We start from the raw sequence: 13759 nt of genomic DNA on the forward strand, positions 1-13759 counted from the left end.
GTTCTGGAAGAGTCTGTCTCCACAGCTTGACCTGGTCAGAACCGGCCCTTCCAGCAGGCAGGTTTGTAGCTCTTAGGCTTCTGGATTCACCAAGGTGGCAGAGAACAGGGCAAGTTCACCAGTGACTGTTAGGGTGAGTGCATGGGCATGCCGCCCCCCCCCTCCAGCCTGTGTGCCTCCTGAGAGGAGAAGTGGTTTCTGTAAACTCTAAGGGTTTCATTTCATTTCATCATGATAATGTCTTTCCAAACATTAAAATAACTAATAAAAATCTCATTTCAATAGTGTCTCCCACAGATATTGTCAGATATTGTCGCCTGCCTGAGGGAGGCCTGGGGCCTGGGAAGTTTTGGCTGCCTTTGCCCTGTGTGATACCTCAGGAAAAGGGCCTCCCAGAGTGGCCACCCTCTCAAGTAGGGCCTGGTTTCCTCTTGCCTGAGGCAGACCTGTGTGAAGGTAGCTGAGGCCTGCAGGGCTGGGAACCTGTTTCCCTTTATACTGTAAAGTTTGTAGGCAACCTCTCCACCGCCTGTAGCTCCAGAGGCCTGCTTTATATCCTGCACTGGGAGGAGCTTAAGTCACTTCTTAACATCCCAGTGTCCAGACTAACTTTTTTATTTTGTTAGTTTTGAAAGTGTCATGGCATGGGCATGGCCTTTGTTTATTTATAAAACCTATAAATAAACTCTGGGCTCTAGAATAAGAAAACTATTTGACATTTTGAAGTCGTCTGAGAACAAGGGTGCTAATTACAGGTCTTCGTTTGAATCGAACTGATCGGACAGATTATTCCATCACAGCTTTGGTAGTGGTGGTGGTGGTAGGAAGTTTTCTTTGGGAGGTCCCCTCTCTGAGCAAATTAAAGGATCTAGGGAAGAAAGGAGGAGATTGATTCTACAGTTGTCCTCAGGGAGCATTCAGATTGGTGGTGCAAGACAGGTACAGAGTTGTGTGAAAGTCAAGTCTAATTGCTAACTTTTGTTCTGATGAACAAAAGGTACTTCGTACTTTTGCAAATGCATACCCAGTTTAAAAAAAAAGTTTGGTTTTCACACCGTTTGTGATTAACAGATTGGTTAGCAGGCTTTAAACTTTAAAAGTGTTAATTTAAAAGTTAATATTTTTGGTATATAAGCTTAAGAGAGGGCTGGAGAGATGGCTCAGAGGTTAAGAGCACCAACTAACTGCTCTTCCAGAGGTCCTGAGTTCAATTCCCAGCAACCACATGGTGGCTCACAACCATTCGTTATGAGATCTGGTGCCCTCTTCTGGTGTGGAAGCAGAATGTTGTATACATAATAAATAAATAAAATCTTAAAAAAAAAAGCTTAAGAGAAATTGTTTACTGACCTTAACATTAGTGTAGCAATAAATATGAAGATGCCTTGTTTGTTTTCATTTGTTTATTGTTGCTTTAGTTTTTTGTTTTGAGACAGGGCTTCTCTGTGTAATACCTCTAGCTGTCCTGGATTTTTAGACCAGGCTATCCTTGAACTCACAGAGATCTGCCTGCCTTTGCCTCTGCCTCCCGAGGGCTCCACCACGCCTGGCAAAAATGCCTTTTTAAATGAAGAGACTTGTTTTCCTAACTGTGTTGCGTGCATGTGCATGTACATTTGTCCCTGTGGAGGCCCAAGGTTGATGCTGGGAGCCTTCCTCAGCCACTCTCCCTACCTTATTCTTTGAGGCAGAGGAAGACAGCTTCTTCTCGTTGCTTCCCGTCTCTTCCTACTGAATGCTGGGATTACCCACGACTGCCACGACTGCCCAGCATATACGCGGGTGCTTGGGAACCAAATTCCTATCCTTATGCTCAGGCTATAAGCAGTGTGCAAACTGAGCCATCTCCCAGACCCTAGTTTAGTAAGTGTTCAGTATTGACTATGTACACTGAAAATGAAAGTTAATAGTCAATTAGTATATTGACCTTTGTATTGCTATGCATTGTATTTGAGGAATTAAGAAAGCCAGAAAGATGAGAGGGCAGTGGATAGTATTGATCAGTTTACAAAAATCACAACCTTGAGAAAAAAGGTTCGATTCCGTGTGCCACTTTAATTTGGTTACCAGCACATAAATTAAAATTGATCAAACAAAACCGTGTTGATGGATGTGTTTTCCTGTGTATGTGGGCATTTCCCAAGAAAAAACTAAAACCACTGATTTTTAATTCACTTGGCTGAATTGAACTTGAAAACATTTGGCAAGCCTAATAAATCACACTCATTGTAGGCAGCTCTCCCTCTTTTCTCCTTTTTAGGAAAATGCTCGCTGTCCCTTGCACATATTTCTGAGAGGGATGTACTTTGTGAGGGTGTCCTGGTCTCAAGGCTCAGGTATCACAGACTGATAGGAATTTGGGATCCAGATGATGCCAGCTACTTTGAGGGAACACACCAGGACATCTGGTTACACAATAGCAGGTGACAATGCACTTCTTGTATTTACCTTCTTCTTTGTTTTGACATCTGGGCTAATTCCAATACTGACATTTAGACTGGAAAATTCTGCCGCTCCATCAACAATGGTTTAGGAAGCACTTCTCCCACCCTGAGGGATGGAGCAGCTCTGGGATGTAACTGTAATATTGGCTTGGAAACTGACATAGCACTCTGGTCCCCAAGACCCTGGTTATAGGCACAGATGGGCAGAACCAGAAGAAATCCTGGAGATGGTGGTTGACAATGTTCCAGTGTGTGACTCTCAGGTTGCCTGTGTCCTTGTTTTGGGAGAGTGGGGTATTAAAAGTATGTCTTCTCTGTGACAGTAAAATAAGGCATGATTTTAGATTTTGTCCTGGGGCAGGAGGAAAGAAAGACAGACTCAGAATAATTTGTAATTTTTTTTTTTTTTTTTTTTTGGTTTTTCGAGACAGGGTTTCTCTGTGTAGCTTTGGAGCCTATCCTGGCACTCGCTCTGGGGACCAGGCTGGCCTCGAACTCACAGAGATCCGCCTGCCTCTGCCTCCCATGTGCTAGGATTAAAGGTGTGTGCCACTAATGCCCGGCAATTTGTAAAATTTTAATATGAGCTGTAAGATAAATGCTTGTTCGATGTTTGTTTTCTTGAGTGTAGTAGCTTTGCTGTGGTTATGAAGTAAATACCCTTGGTCTTGGGAGATCTGTGCTAAAATATTTAGAAGCAGAGTGATAATATCAGACATGTGCTTGAGAGCCAACCCTGGGTTCTGTACCCATGTACGTGTGTGCACATGCACGAGACTGTGTGTGTGTGTATCTCACATGCATGTGAGTGTGATCCACCTGCCTCTGGTTTTGGGTGCCGAGATTAGGCTACACCATCACACCTGTTTTCCTCTTATTTTTTAAATTATGTGTATGTATGTGTGTCTGTATACATGTGACCACAGGTGCCCACGGAGGCCAGAGATTGGTGGTGGATGTTTTCCACCATCAAGCTCCATTCTATTTACTGATTCCTTCTCTCACTCAGCTAGGAGCTTGTGGATTCTGCTAGTCCTGATAGCCAATTTGCCCCAGAATTTACTGTTTCCTCATCTCCTGAATACTGGGATTACAGGTGGCCACATTGCCTGCTTTTTATTTGGGTACTGGGATTCAAACTCCAGAACTCCAGTCCTCACACTAGATGATGGCAAGCCCTCATCCACAGAGTCATCTTCCCACCCTGTAAAGTTTTATTTGTAGGAAGGCATACCCGTTTCCTTTAGAATTTAAAGGACACCTTAGCCTGGTCCCAAAATGGAGGACCTGGGGACATCATCGTATTGGCTTGTTTTCTTCTGGAAGACCCATAAAACATGTGTGTGAAGTGGTTGTTAAGGACCTGGTTGACTCCCCCTCTATATCCCCCCCCCCCCAATCAGGACTAAATTAGTACAAAATGCAGAAAAAGAAAAGGCAATACTGACACTCTCTCAGCAGCCAAATAAATACACCTAGTTCTCCCTATTAAATATTGATAATTGATGAGAATTGCTGCTGATTTGGTGAGTCATTGCTTCACGTGGCTGATGGTACATGGTGTTCTTTTTCTGTGCTAGAAATCTCCCTCTCTAGCCAATGGATCATCATTGGTACTCAAAATTAGAAAAGGAAAAAAGGGTGGGGAGAGCGTTCCTCAGCCCAGTAGGGAAAAAGGGTTGGGGAAAAGATGCTGAGCTGCAGAGAAAGCGATTGCCTGGTAGACCAGAACAGAGCCCACCTGCTTTGCCCCTAAGTCATAGGGTTGGAGATGAGCGCTTTCTTCTTGTGGCCACTAGATGGTAGTATTGGCAAGGTCAGCCTGAATGTGCATGCCTGGGTTGGTTCTAGGAGCAAGGCCCACCCATGGTTCGCTTACACAGAATAATCATATATTTCTTCATAAATCCAGACTGTTTTCTTTAAAAAAGATCTGGGCAAGGAGCGGCATGCCTAGTCCTGGCATCTGGCAAGTGGAAATAGGAGCATCAAGGGTGTCCTCCACTACAGAGCAGCTTCTAGGCCAGCCTAAGCTATGTAAGACCCTGTCTCAAATCAAATTGAATCAATATTTGCTTACTTGTTTATTTTTTTTCTGAAAGCCTTATGACATTAAGTTTCTGATTTCCCTGCTTCCACCTCTGCCTGAGGTGACAAGATTACCTGTGGGTGTTGCCTGGTTTATGCAGGATTGTGGATCAAACCCAAGGCCCCATGCATGCTACACAAGTACTCTACCGACTGAGCTACATCCTTGGGCCTTGAAGCATGCATTTTCAGTTAAAGGCCTAATTTCCTTATTTTTTTTTCCCAGGGGTTTATAACATCTGTAATAGTGACTGGCTTTGAACACAGAGTGAATTGCTTTAAAAGGAATAACATTATAAAAATGAAACCTTTGTATGTCTATAAGATATATGATGTCAAGATAGCCCCACAAAATCTGGACTGTATCTATAGTCAGCACCTGTTCACATCAGAAACTTACCTTTGTATGCTGGCATGGCGGCACATATCTATAATCCACTTGGGAGGTAGGGGCAGAAGGATCATACCCAACCTCAGCTATGTATAAAGCTGGAGGCCAGCCTTGGTTACATGAGACCCCATCTCCACAGTAATAAATTAACATTGCCTTTTGTTGAGTATCTGGTATGTGTCCCCTACCGTACACTAGGCATCTTATGTATTCCATCTCTAACTTTGCAGTATTTACCGAGCCCCAGCTGTGTGCATCATGAGATCATGCTTTTCCTATAAATGTTTTCCGAATCTCGTCTTTGATTAAGGTCTGAATCACTGTAGAACACACAGAGTGTTCCAGCTATCCCAAAGCTATAGCTCTTTGATTTGAAACCTTGTGCAAATGGGCTTGGCTCCCATGATGTCAGCGGTAGAACCTGCAGCTGTGATGGTCTGTGGTTACTGAGGCCAGTGTGTTCCTGTTTGGGTTTTTGGCTTTGTTTAGAATTAAGAGGCTTATAAAGGAAGCCATAGAAACCCCTAGTTCCCCAATTGCTGCGGTACAGGAAACAGGGCAATTAGTCAGCCTCTATTGTCCAACTAGATTGTTTAAGATACAATTTCAAGACAATTGGGAAACACCTCCTAGCCTGATAATGTGTAGTTTAGTGTCGGGCAAGCTCTTATCAAGGTTTGCTTTAGAGACAATCACAGGAAGAACATTCTGCGGTTTTCTTTCTTTCTTTCTTTCTTTTTTTTTTTTTTTTATTTTTCGAGACAGGGTTTCTCTGTGTAGCTTTGGAGCCTATCCTGGCACTCACTCTGGAGACCAGGCTGGCCTCGAACTCACAGAGATCCGCCTGCCTCTGTCTCCCAAGTGCTGGGATTAAAGGCGTGCACCACCAACACCCGGTCATTCTGCGGTTTTCATGAAGTATCTTTCAATGGCACTGTCCTTAGGTTCCAAGGCTTTCATGTGACAATCAGGGAGGAGGGAAAAGTCTGAGTGTACTCTGTGGCCATGCAGGGAAGCATCATCAATCATGGTTCAGTTTCCAGTGCTAGGGTCCCCATATTGGCACAGGAATAAGCAGCTGCCTAGGGAGAATAGTAATTTGGAACATGCCTGTGGTTGGCTCATCATCAGCTCATGTTGCTTCCATTCCCAGGTTCCTCCTTGAAATCCCTGCAGGTTTTATGTCCAGGGTAGTGTGAGGATATCTGCTTTACCTGCTTTGCAGACCTGGCTATGTTCTATGGCCAGCCATGTGAAAAGCTGGGGTCTGAACCTCAGCTCCCAGTCTGCCCTCTGAAGGGCTCCCAAAGGCCCAGTGTGCTGCATCCCCACTGGAGGTAGGACCAATGGAAGCGTTATTTTCAAGAGTTGCCTCAGGAAGCTCTGAGGGGCACTGCGCTTTAACACTACTTCATAATGATGCTATTGTATGTTCCAAAAAGCACAGTTCACCTGAGATCCTTAAACAAGAACCAAGCAACAGAATTGACATTTTCAGTTGCATGTGGGATAAAGCATTTGGGAACACATTTGTTGTCTTTTGATAACTTTTTGTATTACTCAGAAAATGCATCCCTGATTCCAGTGACATTTTTATTGAAAAGGGCATGGTGGAGGTGGTGGGTGGGTGGAATTTTCTGTGATTGAGAGTGTGTGTGTGTGTGTGTGTGTGTGTGTGTGTCTGTGTGTGTCTGTGTGTGTCTGTGTGTGTGTTTGTGTCTGTGTGTCTGTGTGTCTGTGCTTGCACTGCCAGTCCCAGGGATTTTTTAAAAAATTAATATTTGAGGGGTTTTCCTGTCCTAGCTAGCTACTTTTAAAGCTAGAACTTTTACCTAGAACACCTTAAATTTATTGATGGGGACTCAGTGCACTGCTTCTGTTATCTTCCAGTACTCAGTCTGTAGTCCCTGCTGTCCCAGAGACTTCATTTTCAGTCTTTGGTCTGCTTTGCCCTCCTTTCCACAGCAGAGTGATGATACACAGGTCTTCTCACTGCCCTGGTCTTTACCTCCCGCCCTGCCCTGACACTTGGTGCTGTCTTTCTGGGTGTCTGTGCCTTGTTCCCCAAGAACAGACAGACTCTGGATGGCTAACTTGAGCATCACTTGGAAGACTAAGAGATTCAGATGGACACTCAGACCACATTCAGAACTACTGCCATTTTGGTCTAATCCTGCTCCGTCTACTCAACTTGCAGTGTGAGAAGCACTGGACTGAAGGACATCTGCACCACACTAGCCACTTTCACACATCCATCTGTCTGCCTGCTCTGCTCTAGTCAGCCTGAGTTTGCCTGTCACAGTCTAACATGCTTTTCTCTCCAGACTTTTATGGCTTCACTTTCTGTTTCATTCTTCTGTGCATTTATTGATCTACTCAAGTTCTTAATGGATTGCCCATCAGAGCTGGTGTCACAGGTGTAGCGAACAAATCCATCTTAATCCTACCCTCATGGAGCTTGGTATGTAGTGAGAAACATAGCTAGAAACACATATGGTGAGTTCCAAGTACAGAATTACAGTGAGCATAATTAGGAGAGTCTATAACACCCCGTGTGACTGGCTGGGAGACACAGGAAGGTGACTCTGAGGGAGTGGGACCAAGAGTGAGTAGGGTAATCAGAGGGAAAGCAGGAAGTACAGCGGAAGCCGGGAAGCAGGGAGGGGGCGAGCCTGCTCTTAAAGCCTGTGTCTGCATTCGCTCTTCCACTTAACCAGTTAATCACATCCCTTCCATGCTGAATTACGCCTCCTGTATTCTCTGTGGAGGCCCAGACCCTCAGCACAGCCACAGGAATGCTGTAGCCATGTGCTCAGTTGCAAATCTCATCAGTCTTTTTTATTCTACCATCCCACTGTTGAGCTGTTGGTAAAACCAGTTTCCTTACTCTTCCAAAACACAGTGATGAGATTTTAAATTGTCCTCTAAAGCTCCGATTTCCTCTTCCTCCTCCTTTTAGTGTCTTTCTTCTTCTCCCTCTTCTCCTCCTCCTTCTTCTTATGTTTTTTTGTTTGTTTTGAGAAAAAGTCTCTATTCTACTAATTCTGGTTGTCCTGGAACTCACTTTATCAGGCTGGCTTCAAACTCACAGAGCTCTGCCTGTCTCTGCCTCCAGTGCTGGAATCAAAGGCCACCATGTCCACATGTCCAGCCTGATGCTTTTTTTTTGAGACAGGGTTTCTCTGTGTAGCTTTGGAGCCTGTCCTGGAACTCCCCCTGTAGACCAGGCTGGCCTCTAACTCACAGAGATCCTCCTGCCTCTGCCTCCTGAGTGCTGGGATTAAAGGCGAGCACCACTACCCAACTTTGATGCTTCCTTCTTAAAAGCTTCTCAAGGGCCTGGGGAGAACACTCAGCTGCCATACAAGTGTGAGGGCCGAGTCAGAACCCCTTCCCTTAGATGGAGAGCCAAGTGCAGCAAAGCACATCTGTAATCCCAGCAGCAGGGAGACAGACAGGAGGATGGTGGGCTGCCGCCAGCTGGCCTGACCATATCAGTGATCTCTGTCTAAAGTGAAAGACCTGTCTCAAACACATAAATTGAAAGGTAGAATAAAGATATAGAGGGTCGGTGTTGGTGAGACAGCACAGCAGGTAAAGATGTCTGCCCTCAAGCCTGAGTTCAATCCCTGGGGCCCACATAGAAGAAGGAGAGAACTGTCTCCTAAAAGTTTTCCTCTGGTTTCCACATGCTGACTGTGGCACATGCATGCACAGACACAAACGTGCACATACACACATTCTCTCTCTCTCTCTCTCTCTCTCTCTCTCTCTCTCTCACACACACACACACACACACACACACACACACACACACACACACAAACAAAAGCATTATGGACATCATCCAGAGGCAGCCACTGGTTTGTCTTCTACCAGTACTGATTAGTTTTGCCCATTTTTTGGCTTTGAATACATGGAATTGTGTTGTAGGTAATATGTATATGTTGTGTCTGGCTTCTTTTACACAAAGTAATGTTAGAGAAAGGCCTGTGTTTCAGTCAGCAGGGATTCATTCCTGCCCTTTGTTGCATACAGGTGCATGGTCTGAACATGCTACAATTTATCCATCCTACAACTGGTGGCAACTTAGGTCTCTTCGTGTGTGTGTGTGTGTGTGTGTGTGTGTGTGTGTGTGTGTGTGTGTGTGTGTCTGTGTGTGTCTGTGTGTGTCTGTGTGTGTCTGTGTGTGTCTGTGTCTGTGTGTCTGTGTGTGTGTTTTATATAGTGAATACAATGTATTTTTGCTGTTTTCTATTAGGCTCACACCTAGGAATGAGATTGTTGTGTCACAAAACGTGTGTGTTCAGCTTGGTGGAGATATTGCCAAAAAAAATTTCCCAAAGAGGTTGTGTTGATTTATGTTCTTTGCAGCAGCTACTGGAAGTTAGGAAAGCTGGACACCTTCCACAGTGTTGTCAGACTTAAAGCATAGTTCGGCAGTGGGCATGTGGGGGACTTTGTTTTGTGGCTTTACTTTCTATTTATTTGACAAGCAATTGTCTAAGTACTTCCTTTTATTTCTCCCCATTTTTTAAAAGAAAGTCTTTTATTTTATTTTTGTTTATTAATTATAGGTATGTGCTGGGTGGTGGTGTACGCCTTTGATGCCTTTAATGCCAGCACTCGGGAGGCAGAGGCAGGTGGATCTCAGTGAGTTTGAGGCCAGGCTGGTCTACAGAGTGAGTGCCAGGACAGGCTCTGAAGCTACACAGAGAAATCCTGTTTGGAAAAACCAAAAAATAAAAAAAAAAATTATGGATTTGCATATGTATCTGTGTATAGGTGTGTGCAGTTCCTGCAAAGGCCTCAAGAGGGCCGGGCGATGGATCTGCTGGAACTTGAGTTAACTAGCAGTTGTAAGCTGCCTGATACAGGTGGTGGGACTAGAACTTTGGCACTCTACAATAGTTGTATGTGCTCTTTAACTGTTGAGGCATCTCTCCAGCTCTCTTTCCATTGTCTATTGCATTTTTTACTCTTGTGGAGCTAAAGTAATACTTAGGTCTCTGTAGATCTTCTGCAGATATACTCCACCACTGTGGGGACTGCTTTTTTTTTTTTTTGGTCTTCTGAATAAATGTTCTTTTTTAAGAAGTAGAGGTTTTGGGGCTGGAGAGATGGATCAGTGGTATAGAGCACTTGTTGCTCTTGCAGAGGACCCAGATTTGACTCCCAGCACCCACTTGATGGCTTACAACCATCATAACTCCAGATTCAAAGGATCCAATGTCCTCTTCTGACCTCTGAGGGCACCAAGCAAACATGTATATGGTGCACATATATATATACACAGCAACATAAAATAAATGTTTTTAAACTATACTGATTTTTTTATATTTATTTTATGAGTATGACTGCTTGTCTGTAAGTGCAGCCCATGTGTATTTGGTGCCTATGGAGGCCAGAAGAGAGTATTGGATCTCCTAGGACTGTGGTTATAGACAGTTGTGGGCCGCCATGTGAGTGCTGGGAATCTAACGCAGGTCTTTTGGAACAACAGCCAGTGCTCTTAACTGCTGAGCCTTCTCAACTGAGCCAGCCAAAGTAAAATAAATCTTTAAAAATTTTTCTTTTGAAAAGTAGAAGTTCTTAATTTTAATATAATTTATTAACCATTTTTTCATGTAAACATCATATTTATTTCATGCTTAGTTTTGTAAAACATACAAATACCTAAGATAGGAATTACACTCTGGGAAATTAGAAAATACAGACCTTGGAGATAATTGGACAAACAGCTAGATAAGCAATGTATTTATTTCCTTGACCCAACATCATGAAGAACAGTTTTTGCTTAGCAGTGGTTCTCTCGGCCTTCCTGATGCCCCTACCCTTCAATACGGTTCCTCATGTTGTAGTGACCCCCAACCATAACATGATTTTCATTGCTACTTTATCACTGCAATTTTGCTGCTGTTATGAATCCAAAATGTACGCATCTGTGGTTTCCAAAAGTCTTAGTCATCCCCTGTGAATCACCCCCAGGTTGAGAACCACTGGCTTAGGAGCTGAACATGAAATGCAAAGATGGTTTGTTACCCTGTTCTCCTACCTGCAGGTTCTGCAGCTGATGCTGTGAGGATCCAAGCTGACCCATGTGAGGGACTGGACCTGATCTTTTGCATTTGGAAGCACTGACAGGAGTCTTACATTACAGGTTACTCAGCGGTCGTTATGACCTCCCGGTTACGTGCGTTGGGTGGAAGAATTAATAATATACGAACCTCTGAATTACCCAAAGAGAAAACCCGATCCGAGGTCGTCTGCAGCATACGGTTTTTAGATGGCTTGGTACAGACCTTTAAAGTTAACGTAAGTGCTTCACTTTCTGTGTAAATCCTCTTAAATAGTTTTAAGTTCTTGGCCTCATATGGTGAGACTCGGCTGGGCATAGCTTGCAACCTTTGCCCTGCCTCACCTTTTCCATTCTTCTGAGGGATATGAATCTCCTGGTGTCTTCCTATGTTGATGTATCTGATGTTTTCCCCTGCCCCTCAGGCAGAACTGGTCTTTGGATGACTATGCTCTGTACATGATGTATCGAGTCCACGTGACTCTACGATGTTAAAAATAGTAAAAATGACTAGGTTATAAGTCTCCTACTAAACTGTGAACCCCTTGAGGACAGGACAGGTGTCTTGGTACAGGACTGCATATGCAGCTGTGCTCTGTGAGATGGTCAGCCTCATGGATTGCAGGGCTCCTAAAGGTCCTGGCTCCTGCTCAGAGCCCTTGATCTCAGGTTTTCACGTAAGTAGCTGTGAGAGGCAAGAGCAGCAGCTGCCTCAGCTGGCTCCACACCCAAGCACCACACATCACCTAGCCTAAGACTTCTTTGTGTCTCTCAGTCCTAATAGCATCAAGTCCAGCCCCTAGCCACCTGTGCCCCAGTTTTTAAAGTGTGTGCAGAGAAAGAGAAGGTTGGTAGAGGAGACAGACTGGATATGGTGGTAAATACCTGTGATTCAGTGCTTGCGAAGTGGACTCAGGAGGAGCAAAAGTTTGAGGCCAGCCTTGGCTACATGACACTCTGTCTTAAAACAAACAGATACAATCTGGGGTGAGGTGGGGTGGGGGCATTGACCAGGAAATGCCTTAGCACATAAACCATAATTAAGTCAGACAGACCCCTGCTGTAGCTGCTACCGTTCTACCACCCCACTTTCTTCTCCTTTGACAAGGACTCACTATGTAGCCCTGGCTGGCCTAAACTCACTAGGTAGACTAGGCTGGCCTAGAAATCGGAGGAAAGGCTTGGATCACCATCTTTGCATTTTTTAACCCAGTCACAAGATATCTCTCTCCTCCCTCTCTCTCTCACTCTCTCTCTCTCTCTCTCTCTCTCTCTCTCTCTCTCTCTCTCTTTCTCTCTGTGTGTGTGTGTGTGTGTGTGTGTGTCCGGTCCCATTAGTGATCTTGGTGCAGGCAGAAGGTAATTTTCAGTTCTTCCAAACCAAGGCCAGGACAGCTACCCCATACATGTGTGTGTGAATGTCCTCAGCAGCACACAGGACTCAAGTGCCAGCCAGCAATCAGTGGCAGTGATTAGTGGAGATGTGTTTCCATACCTTCTTCCCCACCACCCCACTCAGTTCTTCAACTGTCTCTAAGGCCATGCTTTGTTCATCTGAGAATGGGACGAGTTATTTATTGTATCAAGAAAGAGAAGGACAAGATAGCTCAGTGAGTGAAGGTGCTTGCCACCAAGCCTGGACCCACATGGTGGAAGGCGAGTACGTCTGGAATGGCAGAGGAGAGCCAGAGGAAAGTAGTACATCTGGAATGGCAGAGGAGAGCCAGAGAAAAGTGAGATCAGAGGTACCAAGCAGGGTTGGAGATGGGAGGCCAGCTGGAACCTGGGCGCACTGGCTTCTACACTGGATAGAAGACCTAACATGGCCTGATTTAAGGGTCACTGGGTCCACAGCAACTAGTCTATAGCAGCAGTCCCCAAGCCAGGTTCTGATGGTCAGAGAGCAGTGTTAGGGGCTTGGCTGGAACATGGTGCCTGGAAGGTGCCAACAGGACTTGCTGGCAGGGTTCCCTGATTGGTTTGCTGCTCTAGTTTGTCTTCTCTGTATTCCCCTTCCCTCATTTTTCCCCCTGAGATGTGGTCTCACCATATATCTATCCCCTGCTGGTCTGGTCAGTATGTGGAACAACGGTGACTCAAACTCACAGAGATCCACTTGCCTCTACCTACCTCTCAGGCGCTGGGATTAAAGGTGTTCTATTTGGTTCTATTTTAATTCTTTTGGGAAGGAGGAGAATTGAGCAGAATTGATACCTGCATGTATGGATTCTGCAGTTCAGAGGTGAAAGACTCAATCCAGCAAGAACATAGGGCTTTGGTGTTGCACTGATGCGAGTCAGATGGTCAGGTAGCTACTGGGTGATAGGGTGGGAATTCCAGGCATGGCGCCTCCCAGTGTCTGGTTCTCAGTGGCAAGGCAGATGTTGAGGGCTACTTTGCAGAGTTGCAGCAAAGTGAGTGTGGTATCATATCTTTGCAGGTATGTGATAAATTACATTTGCTAATGACATAATCCAAGTTACATAAATGATATCCTCAAATGTATAAGGAATAATTACAGTAAGGTGAGAAGGTAGCTTTGATACTTTGAGTGTCTCCGGCCTGGGAGATGGCTCAGTACATAAAGTGCCTGCTTGCAAGCATGAGGACTCCGGATCTCCAGAAAACCCATAAAAACTGCTGATGCTGCATGTGGCTGCAACCCTGCACTAGGGTTGGGTGTGGGAGATGGAGATGGGAGTACCCTGGGGCTCACTGGCTGAAACAGAAAGCTTAAGATTCAATGAGAAATTCTGTCCC

The 13759-nt window shown here is 44.9% G+C and overlaps 1 protein-coding gene across 3 annotated transcripts in view; it reads left to right on the forward strand.

Annotated features, from left to right (window-relative positions):
• Ptpn3 (protein tyrosine phosphatase non-receptor type 3) overlaps positions 1-13759 on the forward strand; it is a 119362-nt gene that overhangs the window by 24668 nt on the left and 80935 nt on the right. For all 3 annotated transcript variants that reach the window (XM_035439872.1, XM_027403048.2, XM_035439871.1), the window contains exon 2: positions 11084-11238. In XM_035439872.1, coding sequence (XP_035295763.1) covers positions 11101-11238 — 138 coding nt within the window. In that variant the 5' untranslated portion in view covers positions 11084-11100. The remainder of the gene's footprint in view (positions 1-11083; positions 11239-13759) is intronic.

Source organism: Cricetulus griseus, chromosome 2 (genome assembly GCF_003668045.3).
Source record: "Cricetulus griseus strain 17A/GY chromosome 2, alternate assembly CriGri-PICRH-1.0, whole genome shotgun sequence".
Lineage (NCBI taxonomy): Eukaryota > Metazoa > Chordata > Mammalia > Rodentia > Cricetidae > Cricetulus > Cricetulus griseus.